The sequence below is a fragment of the Schistocerca gregaria genome, chromosome 2 (assembly GCF_023897955.1).
Source record: "Schistocerca gregaria isolate iqSchGreg1 chromosome 2, iqSchGreg1.2, whole genome shotgun sequence".
Classification (NCBI taxonomy): Eukaryota; Metazoa; Arthropoda; class Insecta; order Orthoptera; family Acrididae; genus Schistocerca; species Schistocerca gregaria.
The window spans coordinates 963489040-963503444 of NC_064921.1; the positions used below are offsets into that span (position 1 = coordinate 963489040).

A 14405-nucleotide genomic window follows, 5' to 3' on the forward strand; every position below is an offset into this window, starting at 1 on the left:
AGCCGCCACCCTCAATAAGCTCCATCGGGATGCTGTCAGGTCTAGGAGCCTTCCCAGGTTTCACACTCTTGAGTGCCTTACAAAATTATTGAAAAGTTGGAGGATCAGCCATCCAGGGTTGTGGAGGGTGCTGTGGGACATTTTTGAGAAAATCTCCAGTGGCAGTAGAAGAGCGGTTTAACAGTGAGCTGAAGTGCTCTTTCCAACGATTTAAGATGTCCTGATTTTCAATAAGAATGGTGGAGTTGTCAGCAGCTTTCAGTGTTCCTGACGAGGAGCGGATAGGTCCATACAGCTCTTTAATACCAGCGTAGAAGCCACGTAGGTTCCTTCCATCGGAAAGATTTTGGAGTTCTGTGGCTTTCTGTTGCCACCATTTGTTCTTGATTGCTCATATTTTATTTTGAAATTTCTGCTTGAGTTCTTGAAAGTGTGCTTTCTTTTCTGCACAGGACAGATCTTGAGCAAGGGATAGGTAAGCATCCTGCTTTGCATTGATGATGGCTTGGATTTCTCCATGGTTGTCATCAAACCAGTCACTTCTTTTCCGTGCACTAAAACCAACAACACTCTCAGCAATTTCTTTGATGACGTTCTTTAATGTGGTCCATTCTTGTTCGACATCATCTGTGGTTGCTGGAGCATTGTTAAGTTGTTCAGACAGTATGTCTTGGAAGTGTGAGCAAACGTTTTTGTTGTTCAGGTTGCTTATGTTGAATTTTCTGCTTCTTGGGTTTGAAAAGTGGGATCGTGGCTTGCGATACTTTGGTACTCTCAAACGGCTGAGTAAAAGTCTATGGTCAGTCCAGCACTCATCGATGTTTAGTGCTGCTTTTGTGATGAGAATGTCTTTCTTGTCACACTGTCGAGTAATAACTTGCAGCATGTAGACAATGTAGTTTCACTGAATATAATATTTAAAATGTCCCACCTTGCTTCTTGATCAATTTTATAATACTCCTTACTATTTAACTAACCTCACAAAGAATCATCTGCCCCTTCTTGTGATCTGAATACACTGTGGAAGCATAAGATATAATCTCAGTGACCAATGGCTTATGAGTGATTGAACTGTGGATTGTTCTTGACAAAATTAAAAGCAATAACAAAATAAAAAGCAAAACTAAACAGATATAAATAAATGGAAAACACAATGTACTAATGAATAAAGATTGAGAGCTTAAATGGAAAAATGAAACAGTACTCTACGGCAATAACTACAGTAACAAGTCAATATTTTTCTGATAGCTAACACAACCACCCATATGTGTGGTATCGAAGTAAGCATATAGGAGGACTGCTTTCCCACTGCCCACTTAACCTCTCCCACAGTACTAGTATGGCACACAGCCAAGAAACTGTGCCACTACCACAATGCCGCATGGCCTGGCACAGGCGTGAGTTGTGGCACAACTGTGTCACATCCCAGTTGCGTGGTCTCACTTGAAACCATTAAGTTACAAAAATGCACGTTGCCCTGCACAGTGCTATACATGTCTCAATTTGCACCTAGTGTAAATACTTACGGCCAGATGACTAGTCTGGCATAGCGATAATAAATTAGATACACAAACCCTCTTCATGAATGGATCTATCTATTAGCGAGAACTGTACCAAACTCCCTACAGTTAATTCTTGAGTTCAGACTTCACATACAAATAGGAAAACACACATGGGGCTTGAATTTGTCATAGTTTAGCCAAATGGTGTGAAATTATTAACAAATTATATACACAAATCTCTCTGATAAATCTATCATTAAGAACCGTATCAAAATGCCTAAAATGCTTACAGTAGTTCGTGATACCAGCATTTATATGCAGACGAAAAACATGGTGAGTGACTTCAATTTATAATATGTAGTGATATCTGCAAAAGGCAATCTCAGTCTGCATCCATGTCTTGGTTAGCACGCAGCTCTACCGTGTCAGTAATGTTTCAACTAAATTTTAATATCATATATCCTACACTGTGTCTGTGTTGAGACGCCATGATCGGTCTCATTTGTAGAATGTAGGGAGGGTGGACTTGGAGTTGGAGTGGCTGCTTAGGACAGATGTAGGGTCCCATATTGGTTTGATTCCTGTGGATGCTATTGATAGGTGGGACTACACTAGGCATGGCCTTCACCTCAATAGGAAAAGGAAGGGAAAACTGTCTGGCTTGATAGCAGGAAACTTAAGGGGGGACACTGTCACAAGTGGTAAAATACCAGTGGTCACATGTGTTAGAGGGATGCCTTTTTTAGGATAGGGAAGGAGGATAGAAAACGAGTTTTAAGAGAGATTGGCAGACACACTCAGTTTGAGAAAACAGATGAACAGGAGTCAGATTTTAGCATACAGCCTCCATTTAAACAATGTTGAACAGAAAGTAATCAGAAACTGCCAGTTCATCTTCACCAAAGCAGTTATAATCCCATTAGTATGCAGTATCAGTTATCTTTATTATACCAGAACATTCTGGGACTCAGAAATAAAGTTGATGAACTACTCATTTGTATCGATGAAATGAATTCATCTAACGAAATTGACATAATCTGCCTCTCTGAACATCAAGTGACCACTGGTATAGATATGTTAGACATTTCAGGGTTTAAGCTAGCTTCCTACTTCTGCAGAGTAGATATGGATGGAGGAGGAGTTGCCACATTTATTAAAAACTGCCATAAATTCAAGAACATTGACATTAATAAATTCTGTTTAGAGCAGCATCTAGAAGCATGTGCAACAGAAGTAGAGTTCCATATAATAGTAACTATTTACCGAGCACCTGCAGGAAATTATAATCTATTCCTAAATCATCTAGAAGCTCTTTTGGGTTATTTAACAGTAAGAAACAAAAAAAATTTGATTGCTGGTGACTTTATACAGATTTTTTAATTCAATCTTCCAGTAAACATTTACTGCAGTTAGTAATGTTGTCTTTCAATCTAACTCACACTGTAAACTTTCCAACTAGGATCACTAAATCCTCAAGGACAGCCATTGATAACATTTTTATAGACAAATCAAAGGAACAAAATCATATCATAAAACCTGTAATAAATGGACTGTCAGATCATGACATGCAGCTCCTTGTTTTAGATGTAAATTCTAAGCAGATTCTCAAGACTACTAAATCTGAGTACAGGAGAGTATTCAATCAACCAAAAATTGAGTGTTTTAGAAAACTGCTCAAAGATATGAACTGGAAAGACGTCTATAGTGCTCATGACTTGAATGAAAAATATAACACATTCATGAACATTGTCAGTACCATGTTTGAAAACTGTTTTCCTCTAAAAGTTACTCAAATTAAACAGAAGTCTATAATAAAACCATGGATCACACAAGGAATAAAGATTTCCTGTAAGACAAAAAGGAAAATGTATCTGTCAGCCAAGAATAGCTCCAATGCTGATGATTTAGCTAAATACAAGGAATACTGTAAAATATTAAAAAAAGTGATTCAGACATCTAAACAAATACACTACGAGAAGAAGATAGCAATGTCAGGAAACAAAATAAAAACATTATGGGATATAGTGAAAGAGGAGACTGGTAGAACCAGAAAGGAACAGGAGCAAATAGCACTAAGGGTAGATGACACATTAGTAACCGATGGGCATAGTGTGGCAAATCTATTTAACAAGTACTTTATATCCATTACTGATAGAATGGGATTGTCAGGATCAGTAAATAATGCCTCTGAATATCTGAAACTAGCCTTTACAAATAGCTTCAGGTACATGAATATGTCACTCACTTCACCAAAAGAAATAACTGCCATAATAAAAGCTTTAAAAACAAAGCATTCTAGTGGTTACGATGAAATATGTGGTGTCACCGCCAGACACCACATTGCTAGGTGGTAGCCTTTAAATTCGGCTGCGGTCCGGTAGTATACGTCAGACCCGCGTGTCGCCACTATCAATGATTGCAGACCAAGCGCCGCCACACGGCAGGTCTAGAGACACTTCCTAGCACTCGCCCCAGTTATACAGCCGATGGTTCACTGACTTCTACGCTCTCATTTGCCGAGACGATAGTTAGCATAGCCTTCAGCTACATTATTTGCTACGACCTAGCAAGGTGCCAGTATTCGTACTATTCATATTGTGAATCATGTACCATAAAGAGCGATGTTCTCCATGAATGGATTAAAGTTAAGTATTCCACCAGCTATGTCCGTTTTTCTCAATTCTAATTCCCTTTTCATGTTCCAGCCTGCGTGAGCTGAGACGCATGCATTTCGGTCTCCTTTAGAAATACGGGCTTGGCTCTCCTGCCAACCACAACATTGACGCCGAGAGTAAAAGTGTTCTTATCTAAATTGCCCCTGATTTACTTGTGTAATGGCTTTGTCACAATCTCGAGATGTACTGTCCGAATTTTATCGTTTACAGACTCAGCAGACACAGGCCTTACTGGATGCTCTTGGACAGCTTGTCCAGGGTCAACGTGCAATGCAAAACGACGCGGCGGCAGCCGCTTCACCGCTAACGCAGCCACAACACGCTGTTGCACCCACTTTTCGACCTTTTGATGTTGCACTGGAAAGCTGGACGGAGTTGTCACACCAATTTGGATTCCATCTCGCTGCCTACAGAATTCAAGGTAATGAGTGGCAGCCTTTTCTCCTTTCCTCCGTTGGGGTTCAAACGTACCGTGTGATAGTCAAATTATTTCCCCGACGCGATGTAGCAACTCTGTCCTGTGAAGAAATTTTGTCTGCATTAGATGCATATTTCAAAGAATCAGCCAATGTAGTTGTGAAACGGTATACCTTCTTCTGTAAAAAACGTACGGCAGGTCAGACTAATCGGGAGTGGGTTGCAACCTTGCAAGGCCTTACTAGGGATTGTACTTTTGACTGTCAATGTGGACTCCCTTATTCAGATACTATGGTATGTGATGCAATTGCACAGAACGTTTCTGATGTTCATATAAGGGAACAGATTTTGAAACTAGCAAATCCCTCCCTTCAACAAGTGATGGACATATTGGATCAGCAGGACACACTTGACTTTGCTCAGGAATAATTTGAAACGTCGCCAGCAGTGTGTCAGGTTAACCGGCCCGCCGGGCGAGCTGCATGGAGCAGTAAACAGCCCTCACACCCGGCCGCGCCACTGCCGCCAGGCTCTCAGCCACGTGTACCGCGCAGGCCAGCAAATGCAGTGATCAAATCATGCCCGCGATGTGCTACTAAACATTCGCGTGAGCAGTGCCCGTCACGCCAAGCTATTTGCTTTTATTGTAATAAAAAAGTACATGTTCAGAGTGTTTGCCAGAAAAAGCTCAGATCGGAAGCTCAAACCCCTTCCAGGCCCTTTGCTTCATGCCGGAATCGGAATCGAACCAAGGATACTCAGGCTCGCCAACTTTCACCCATGGAAATTCATGTAGTCCATTCCACTCCGCGCAGTGCCACTCTCTCTCACAGTGACTGTGTTCGTCCCAAAAATAGAGTGCGTCGACATTGCCGGAACTCCCGTCAAGTCGCAAGTGATTGTGTACCAGTGTCAGTTCACGTTGCACGAGACAGTCGCTCTTGTCGTCAGCAGGACAATAAACTTTTTGTAGACTTGGACATTAACGGCAAAGTGATACCATTCCAGCTAGATACAGGAGCTTCAGTTTCACTGATCAATCAAGACACTTACAAACTGCTGGGCACACCTCCGTTGTGTGCCGCAAATGTTCAGTTAACAAGCTATTCAGTGCAACGTATCCCTGTGTTAGGAGAGTGCAGCCTTCTTGCAACATACAAAGGACAAACAAAACTTGTGTCATTTTACGTCCTTCGTTCTTCTTGTGCAGTGAACTTGTTTGGTTTCGATTTATTTCAGTTGTTTAACTTGTCTATAGTAAATCAGGTCCTATCAGTGAACCAGACTGTGCCTTCAGACAGTGTTTCTCGTCTATGTGAAGAATTTGCAGACATTTTTGCACCGGGCCTTGGTTGCGCTAAGAACTATAAAGCACATTTGGAACTGAAAGTAAACGCGCAACCTAAATTTTTCAGAGCGCGCAATATTCCCCATGCATTGCGTGATGAGGTCGCAGAAACATTACACGATTTGGAATCACAAGCTGTAATTGAACATGTGCAGGCTTCTCTCTGGGCATCACCCTTAGTAATTTTGCCAAAACCTTCCGGAAAGTTGAGACTTTGTGTGGACTTCAAGACAACAGTGAATCCACAACTAGTGATTGCAACTTTTCCTTTACCCCATCCGGAAGATCTTTTTGACAAACTGTGTCCGGGTAAATATTTTTCGAAGTTGGACCTCGCAGATGCATACTTGCAAATACCGGTGGACAAAGAATCCCAGCGCGTTTTGGTGGTTAACACACATTTTGGTTTGTATCGATTCAAACGACTGCAATTCGGGTGTGCATCTGCCCCTGCATTGTTTCAGCAATATCTACAAACTGTTTGTGTGTCGGTCCCAACTGCAGCAAATTATCTGGACGATATTGTGATCTCTGGAAAGACGGCAGAAGAACATTTGGCCAATCTCAGAACATTATTTCAGATCTTGCGACAAAATGGTCTTCGCTTGCGGAAGGGCAAATGTGTGTTTTTTGCTTGGGACTTACCATACCTGGGACATGTAATCAATGCCCAAGGCATACATCCCAGTACCACGCACCTTCGTGCCATTCAAGACTTGCCTTCGCCGCAGAATTTGAAGCAGCTACAGAGTGTGCTGGGAAAAATCAACTATTATAATAAATATATTCCACATGCCTCTTCCATTTCAGCTCCGCTTCATCGCTTACACAGTAAAGGTGTTCCGTTCGTCTGGACGACGGAATGCGAATGCGCCTTTTGCCAATTGAAATCGGCGTTGCTTTCCAATACTTGCCTTACGCCATTCGATCCCCAGAAGCCCCTTTCGTTGATGGTGGATGCATCGGATTTCGGGATCAGTGCTGTGCTTGTGCACAAAGATGGATCGCACGATCGCCCTATTGCCTTTGCGTCCAAATTTCTCTCGCCGGCACAAAGAAATTATTCACAGATCGAGAAAGAAGCATTGGCTCTCGTATTTGGTGTTGCAAAGTTTCATGATTTCTTGTATGGTTGTCACTTTACCATAATCACAGACCACAAACCTTTGACATCGCTTTTTCATCCAACCAAGCCTGTACCTCCACGTACAGCGCAGAAATTCATTCGCTGGTCTATTTTCCTCTCGCAGTACCGCTACGAGATCTTGTATCGGTCCACTGCTAAGCACGGAAAAGCCGATGCGTTGTCCCGCTTGCCTGTTGTTGAGGATAGGGCATTCGATTCCTCCGAACATGCTTGCATGTTCATTGATGCGGAAACCGATGACGTGGTCGAATCGTTTCCGAATGATTTTAGTCGAGTAGCTACAGCCACAGCTGCCGACCCTGTCCTTGCTCCTGTTCTGCGTTTTGTTGCCACGCAATGGCCCTTGTCAAAGTCACGGATTGGGGACCCGTTGGTTCGCCGATTTTTTGCTCACAAGGAGAGACTTTTTGTACGACCTGGTGTTTTGCTGTTGCATTCTGATAATGATCAGTCCCGGGTCGTGGTACCACGTTCTTTACAGTCCTCTGTCTTACAGCTTCTCCACCAAGGACATTGGGGTATAGTGAGAACGAAACAACTTGCTCGTCAGCACTGTACTTGGTTCGGAATCGATGCCGCGATTACGAATTGTGCTCTTCTTGCATTGTGTGTGCCAAACAACAATCAACACCAACGTGGAAATTCTTTGCATGGCCAAAAGCCACTTCCCCTTGGCAACGCTTACACATCGATTTTTCTGGTCCATTCTGGAATGCTCGATGGTTGGTTGTGGTAGATTCATTCAGTAATTTTCCTTTTGTTGTCCGGATGTCTTCAACGACGTCCTCTGCCACCATCCAATCATTATCCACTACCTTTTGCATTGAAGGTCTTCCACAGACTATTGTTTCCGACAATGGCCCACAATTCATGTCTGCAGAATTTCAGTCATTCTGCAAGGCCAATGGTATTCAACATCTGACGTCCATGCCGTTTTCGCCACAGTTAAACGGTGCCGCTGAACGATTGGTCAGGACTTTCAAGTCACAGATGTTGAAGTTAAAAGAGTCACATTCTCGGGAGGACGCGTTATTGCTCTTTTTGTCCTCGTATTGCTCTCAGCCCCGAGACGGTTGCTCGCTGGCTGAGTTGCTCCACGGTCGTCGTCATCGAACCTTGATGTCTTTGCTACATCCACCGCATCAGGTTCCTGTGCAGCAGCAGACACCTGCTTTTGCTCCCAGCGACGTTGTCTACTATAGCCAATATCGAGGTTCACGGCGTTGGCTCGAAGGGCGCATTCTTCGCTGCCTCGGACGCGCTATGTATTTGGTTTTGGGAGCCTCTGATGAAGTGGGTCGGCATCTCAATCAGCTGCGCCTCTGTCGTCGCACGGGATCTGCCGCTCGCCATCTGCTTTCAGTGACGGTGCCGTCCGGTCAGTGCCCCGGGGACCCATCTACTGGCTCGCCTCAGCCCCAGGTGTTACCGACGCTGCCTTCCATTTTGCCCCACGGCGACACGCCGCCGCCACCACCTGTTCTTCCGCCGGCGACGCCCGCAGTGGATGCGTCGCTGCAACCGCCGGGTGCCTCCCTGGGTCACGCGCCGCTGATCGCTTCCCGTGACCAGTTGTCCTCTGACATGGAACTCTTGCCCGCTCCGGACCATATGTCGTCTTCGCCCGTCGGGTGCCCCGGCCCGATGGAGGTCGACTCTTCGGCCCCTCCTGTCTCTCTACGGGCGCATACACCGCATGTTGGCGTACACCGTGAAGCAGGTTTTCAGGCGTTTCCTAGCACCCCGCGGTCCGAATGGCACAGCCTCGCCTGTTGTTAGGCTCCCCATCTCGTAGCATACGTCAACATGTGGTCCTCCCCACGGCGGGCGGAAGCCTTATGCCACAACCGTACGCCGATTTGCGGGGGAGGAATGTGATGTCACCGCCAGACACCACACTTGCTAGGTGGTAGCCTTTAAATCGGCCGCGGTCCGGTAGTATACATCGGACCCGCGTGTCGCCACTATCAATGATTGCAGACTGAGCGCCGCCACACGGCACGTCTAGAGAGACTTCCTAGCACTCGCCCCAGTTGTACAGCCGACTTTGCTAGTGATGGTTCATTGACTTCTACACTCTCATTTGCCGAGACGATAGTTAGCATAGCCTTCAGCTACGTTATTTGCTACGACCTAGCAAGGTGCCAGTATTCGCACTATTCATATTGTGAATCATGTACCATAAAGAGTGACGGTCTCCATGAATGGATTAAAGTTAAGTATTCCACCAGCTACGTCCGTTTTACTCAATTCTAATTCCCTTGTCATGTTCCAGACCTCACGCCAGCCTGCGTGAGCTGAGACGCGTGCATTTCGGTCTCCTTTAGAAATACGGGGTTGGCTCTCCTGCCAACCACAACAAAATATCTACAAAGTTAATTAAGGCATGTTCTTGTGAGTTTAGTACAATTCTAAGTTACTTGTGTAACCAGACTGGCTGAAATATGCAGATGTTAAGCCTCTATTCAAGAAAGGGGATAAAGAGATGCCATCAAACTACAGACCGATTTCACTTTTGCCATTCTCAAAAATTTTAGAAAAAGTAATGTACAGGCAGCTTCTCAACCATCTGACCACAAATAACATACACTCCTGGAAATTGAAATAACAACACCGTGAATTCATTGTCCCAGGAAGGGGAAACTTTATTGAGACATTCCTGGGGTCAGATACATCACATGATCACACTGACAAAACCACAGGCACATAGACACAGGCAACAGAGCATGCACAATGTCGGCACTAGTACAGTGTATATCCACCTTTCGCAGCAATGCAGGCTGCTATTCTCCCATGGAGACGATCATAGAGAAGCTGGATGTAGTCCTGTGGAACGGCTTGCCATGCCATTTCCACCTGACGCCTCAGTTGGACCAGCGTTCGTGCTGGACGTGCAGACCGCGTGAGAACGACGCTTCATCCAGTCCCAAACATGCTCAATGGGGGACAGATCCGGAGATCTTGCTGGCCAGGGTAGTTGACTTACACCTTCTGGAGCACGTTCGGTGGCACGGTATACATGCGGAAGTGCATTGTCCTGTTGGAACTGCAAGTTCCCTTGCCGGTCTAGGAATGGTAGAACGATGGGTTCGATGACGGTTTGGATGTACCGTGCACTATTCAGTGTCCCCTCAACGATCACCAGAGGTGTACGGCCAGTGTAGGAGATCGCTCCCCACACCATGATGCCGGGTGTTGGGCCTGTGTGCCTCGGTCGTATGCAGTCCTGATTGTGGCGCTCACCTGCACGGCGCCAAACACGCATACGACCATCAATGGCACCAAGGCAGAAGCGACTCCCATCGCTGAAGACGACATGTCTCCATTCGTCCCTCCATTCACGCCTGTCGCGACACCACTGGAGGCGGGCTGCACGATGTTGGGGCGTGAGCGGAAGACGGCCTAACGGTGTGCGGGACCGTAGCCCAGCTTCATGGAGACGGTTGCGAATGGTCCTCGCCGATACCCCAGGAGCAACAGTGTCCCTAATTTGCTGGGAAGTGGCGGTGCGGTCCCCTACGGCACTGCGTAGGATCCTACGGTCTTGGCGTGCATCCGTGCATCGCAGCGGTCCGGTCCCACGTCGACGGGCACGTGCACCTTCAGCCGACCACTGGCGACAACATCGATGTACTGTGGAGACCTCACGCCTCACGTGTTGAGCAATTCGGCGGTACGTCCACCCGGCCTCCCGCATGCCCACTATACGCCCTCGCTCAAAGTCCGTCAACTGCACATACAGTTCACGTCCACGCTGTCGCGGCATGCTACCAGTGTTAAAGACTGCGATGGAGCTCCGTATGCCACGGCAAACTGGCTGACACTGACGGCGGCGGTGCACAAATGCTGCGCAGATAGCGCCACTCGACGGCCAACACCGCGGTTCCTGGTGTGTCCGCTGTGCCGTGCGTGTGATCATTGCTTGTACAGCCCTCTCGCAGTGTCCGCAGCAAGTATGGTGGGTCTGACACACCAGTGTCAATGTGTTCTTTTTTCCATTTCCAGGAGTGTATTATCAAGAAAACAGTTTGGATTTCTGAAGGGTTCTGATATCAAAAAGGCTATTTACACCTGTAGTGAAAATGTACTTAATTCATTAAATAACAAGTTACAAGCAGCAGGTATTTTCTGTGATTTGTCAAAGGCATTCGATTGTGTAAACCACAACATCCTTTTAAATAAATTAGAATTCTATGGTGTCAACGGGCAGTGCTGCAAAATGGTTCAAGTCATACCTCGCTAACAGGAGACAAAGGGTGTCAGTGCAAGGGACTAGTGAATTAAGTCATCAGTCATCATCAGAATGGGAAGAAATTACATGTGGTGTCCCACAAGGATTCATCTTAGGGCCATTGCTTTTGCTTGTGTACCTTAATGGTCTCTCATCAGTTACACTGCCAGAAGCAGAGTTCGTTTTGTATGCAGATGACACAAGTATTGCAATAAATAGTATGTCGAGTGTAGTTCTAGAAAGATCTGCTAATGATATTTTCATGGATATTAATAAATGGTTTAAAGCCAACTCATTGACATTAAACTTTGAAAAGACTCACTACATGCAATTCAGAACCTGTAAGAGGTTTCCACCCAGCATATGCATGAAGTATGAGGAAGAGCAGATAGAAGAGGTTGACAGTCTTAAATTCCTGGGATTACAACTTGATAATAAATTCAGTTGGGAGGAGCACACCACAGAACTGTAGAAACGCCTTAACAAATCTGTATTTGCAATTCGAGTGTTAGGCGACATAAAAGTGAAAAAGCTTGCATACTTTGATTCCATAATGTCATATGGTATAATATTTTGGGGTAACTCTTCAAGTCAAACAAAAGTTTTCAGAGTCCAAAAGCGTGTAATACGTATTATTTGTGGAGTAAACTCACAGACGTCTTGTAGAAACCTCTTCAAAGAACTGGGTATACTAACTACTGCCACTCAGTATATTTACTCCTTAATGAAATTTGTCCTAAATAATATATCTCTTTTTTCCAACAAACAGCTCAGTTCATACATACAATACCAGGAACAAAAATGATCTGCACAAGGACTTAAAAGCACTTACTTTAGTTCAAAAAGGGGTCCACTACTCAGGAACACTCATCTTCAATAATTTGCCAGTAAACATAAAAAATTTAGTTACAAATAACTATCAGTTTAAAAGGAGCCTGAAGGACTTACTAGTGGCCAACTCCTTCTACTCCATTGACGAAATTTTTAATAGAAACAAATGATGTGTTGTATGTATTTATACTATTAGTATTGTTATTTCAGCTTAAAAAAAAGTGACATGTTCCACATCCATGAGGATCTCCTCAACACGGATCTATGGAACGAAAAACTAATCAAATCTTCCCCCAACTACAAAAACAATCGCAGAATCATTCCTGTATATTTGCAACAATACCTACGGTACAGGTTAGATCAGAATGAGTGGGAAAAGTTGGCATTTTGATAGCTAAACTACACGTATAAGCTACAAACTATTTACATCATAAATTTTACGCCATACGAAATTTACTGCACTGTACTTACTATATGTGTTTACAAATGATAAGCAAACCTTTTTCGAAGGGTGTGTACATATACATATATAAGATACAAAAATAATTCTTCTGGCAAAATATATTGCTACATTCTACTGAAAGTCATTAAATAATATATCTTTATGTTCATCTTCTCTTATACTAAATAGAAGTAAGGAAAAAATGAATAATCACAAGTAAGCATAAAATGAGTATGATTTAATTATAAGTCAACGCAACATTAGATACCAATTGGTGATTTATTTAATTTGATTTATGGAAACCAAGGTACATTCTGGAGGGAGGGTGAGGGATTCAAATCCCAGTCCTCCAGAATGTGAGTTAAATATTCTGATCATTGTTCCACCTAGCTGAGTAAATTGCAAAGTATTCTGATGCCTTACCTTAGTGGATGTTGCAAGACTGACACCAGTAACTCGGCAGCCAATGCTGCTGCAACTGCCGAGACTCCTGGTCTAGTCACAGTGCACTGCTGATCCAAAGTTCGATCTACCTGTGACTGTCAAAATTTGAAAAGTGGATCAGGCTTGCATAAATCATTGTCCAGCAAACATTCATCTAACAAAGGTAACTTAAAAATATAGCAGTTGACACAAGAGACTAAATGACAAAAGCACTGAAACAAGAGGAAAACATTGCTCATTCTATATTAAACACTGCATTAGTTTCTGCCCTCTCTGTCCTATCACCTCATGCTGAATCATGTCCCTTACCCTCACTGTGCACCGCTCTCTGCCAATACAACCACCTTGCACATCCTTCCGATGCCACACCTGGTGGCAACTTTGTCCTGCCATCATCTAGTCCCTATACACTCCACCAGGCAGCACTGGCACCTTTCCCCCCACTTGTACTCTGCTATCCCACCCCACTCTGGATTGCTGTTTCTGTTTGATGTGACACGTTTGCGCTGTGGCCAGAGATAGAAGAGCAAACAGGCTCAAAATGTAAAGACACTGGAAGAAACTAGTTGCACTGCCAAAAATTCATACAAACGGTTTTGTCAGTGGAAAAATGAAAGCCATTGTTGATACTTCACGAGTAAAGACGATTGAGACATTACTAAAGATGGCACTCAATGAGACAAGTTCATGGAGAACTGCAATAGGTCAATGAAAAGGGAGCCGGAGATGCCCGGTGGGAGACAGGGCATTATAAGGTTAATGGCAACAGCTAAAAGGATGACACTCAGGATGGAACCCTGAGGTACACCATTTTCCTGGATAAAGGTGTTCAACAAGGCAGAACCTACACATACCTTGAAAACTAAGTCTTTTAAAAATTCCTGATCAGAAACAGGACAAGTAGGCATGGAAGCCCCACATGTATAGAGTAAGTAGGATACCAGTCCTCCAGCAGGTGTCACAGGATTTCTCCAAATCGAAAAACATGGCCACAGTCTGGGATTTCTGCAGAAAACTATTCACGACATAGGTGGGCAATGTAATGAAATGGTCAACTGCAGACGGTGCACTCCAAATCCACACTGTGCAGTGGTTAGTAAATTGCGAGACTCAAGCCACCATACCAGCTGGGCATGAATCATACATTCCATCACCTTAAAAACACAGCTGATAAGAGAAATGGGGGAGTAGCTAGAAGGAAGGTGTTTGTCCTTAGCAAGCTCTGGTATGGGTAGGACAGTGGCTTCATGTCAGCGTCTGGGAAATGTGTGTACATAAGAAGCAGAAAGTGCTTTCCCACAAGAGCAAGGTGCTGCAACACCTGAATGTGAACATTGTCTGGCCCTGGAGTGAAGGGTTGGGATGAAA

General features: G+C 44.4%; 1 protein-coding gene across 1 annotated transcript in view; it reads right to left on the reverse strand.

The window, feature by feature from the left end:
* The window catches only part of LOC126335452 (ubiquitin-like modifier-activating enzyme ATG7), a 95581-nt gene that overhangs the window by 26706 nt on the left and 54470 nt on the right, over positions 1-14405 (reverse strand). Inside the window, exon 10 of the mRNA XM_049998742.1 lies at positions 13017-13132. Within this exon, the coding sequence (XP_049854699.1) occupies positions 13017-13132 (116 nt within the window). The remainder of the gene's footprint in view (positions 1-13016; positions 13133-14405) is intronic.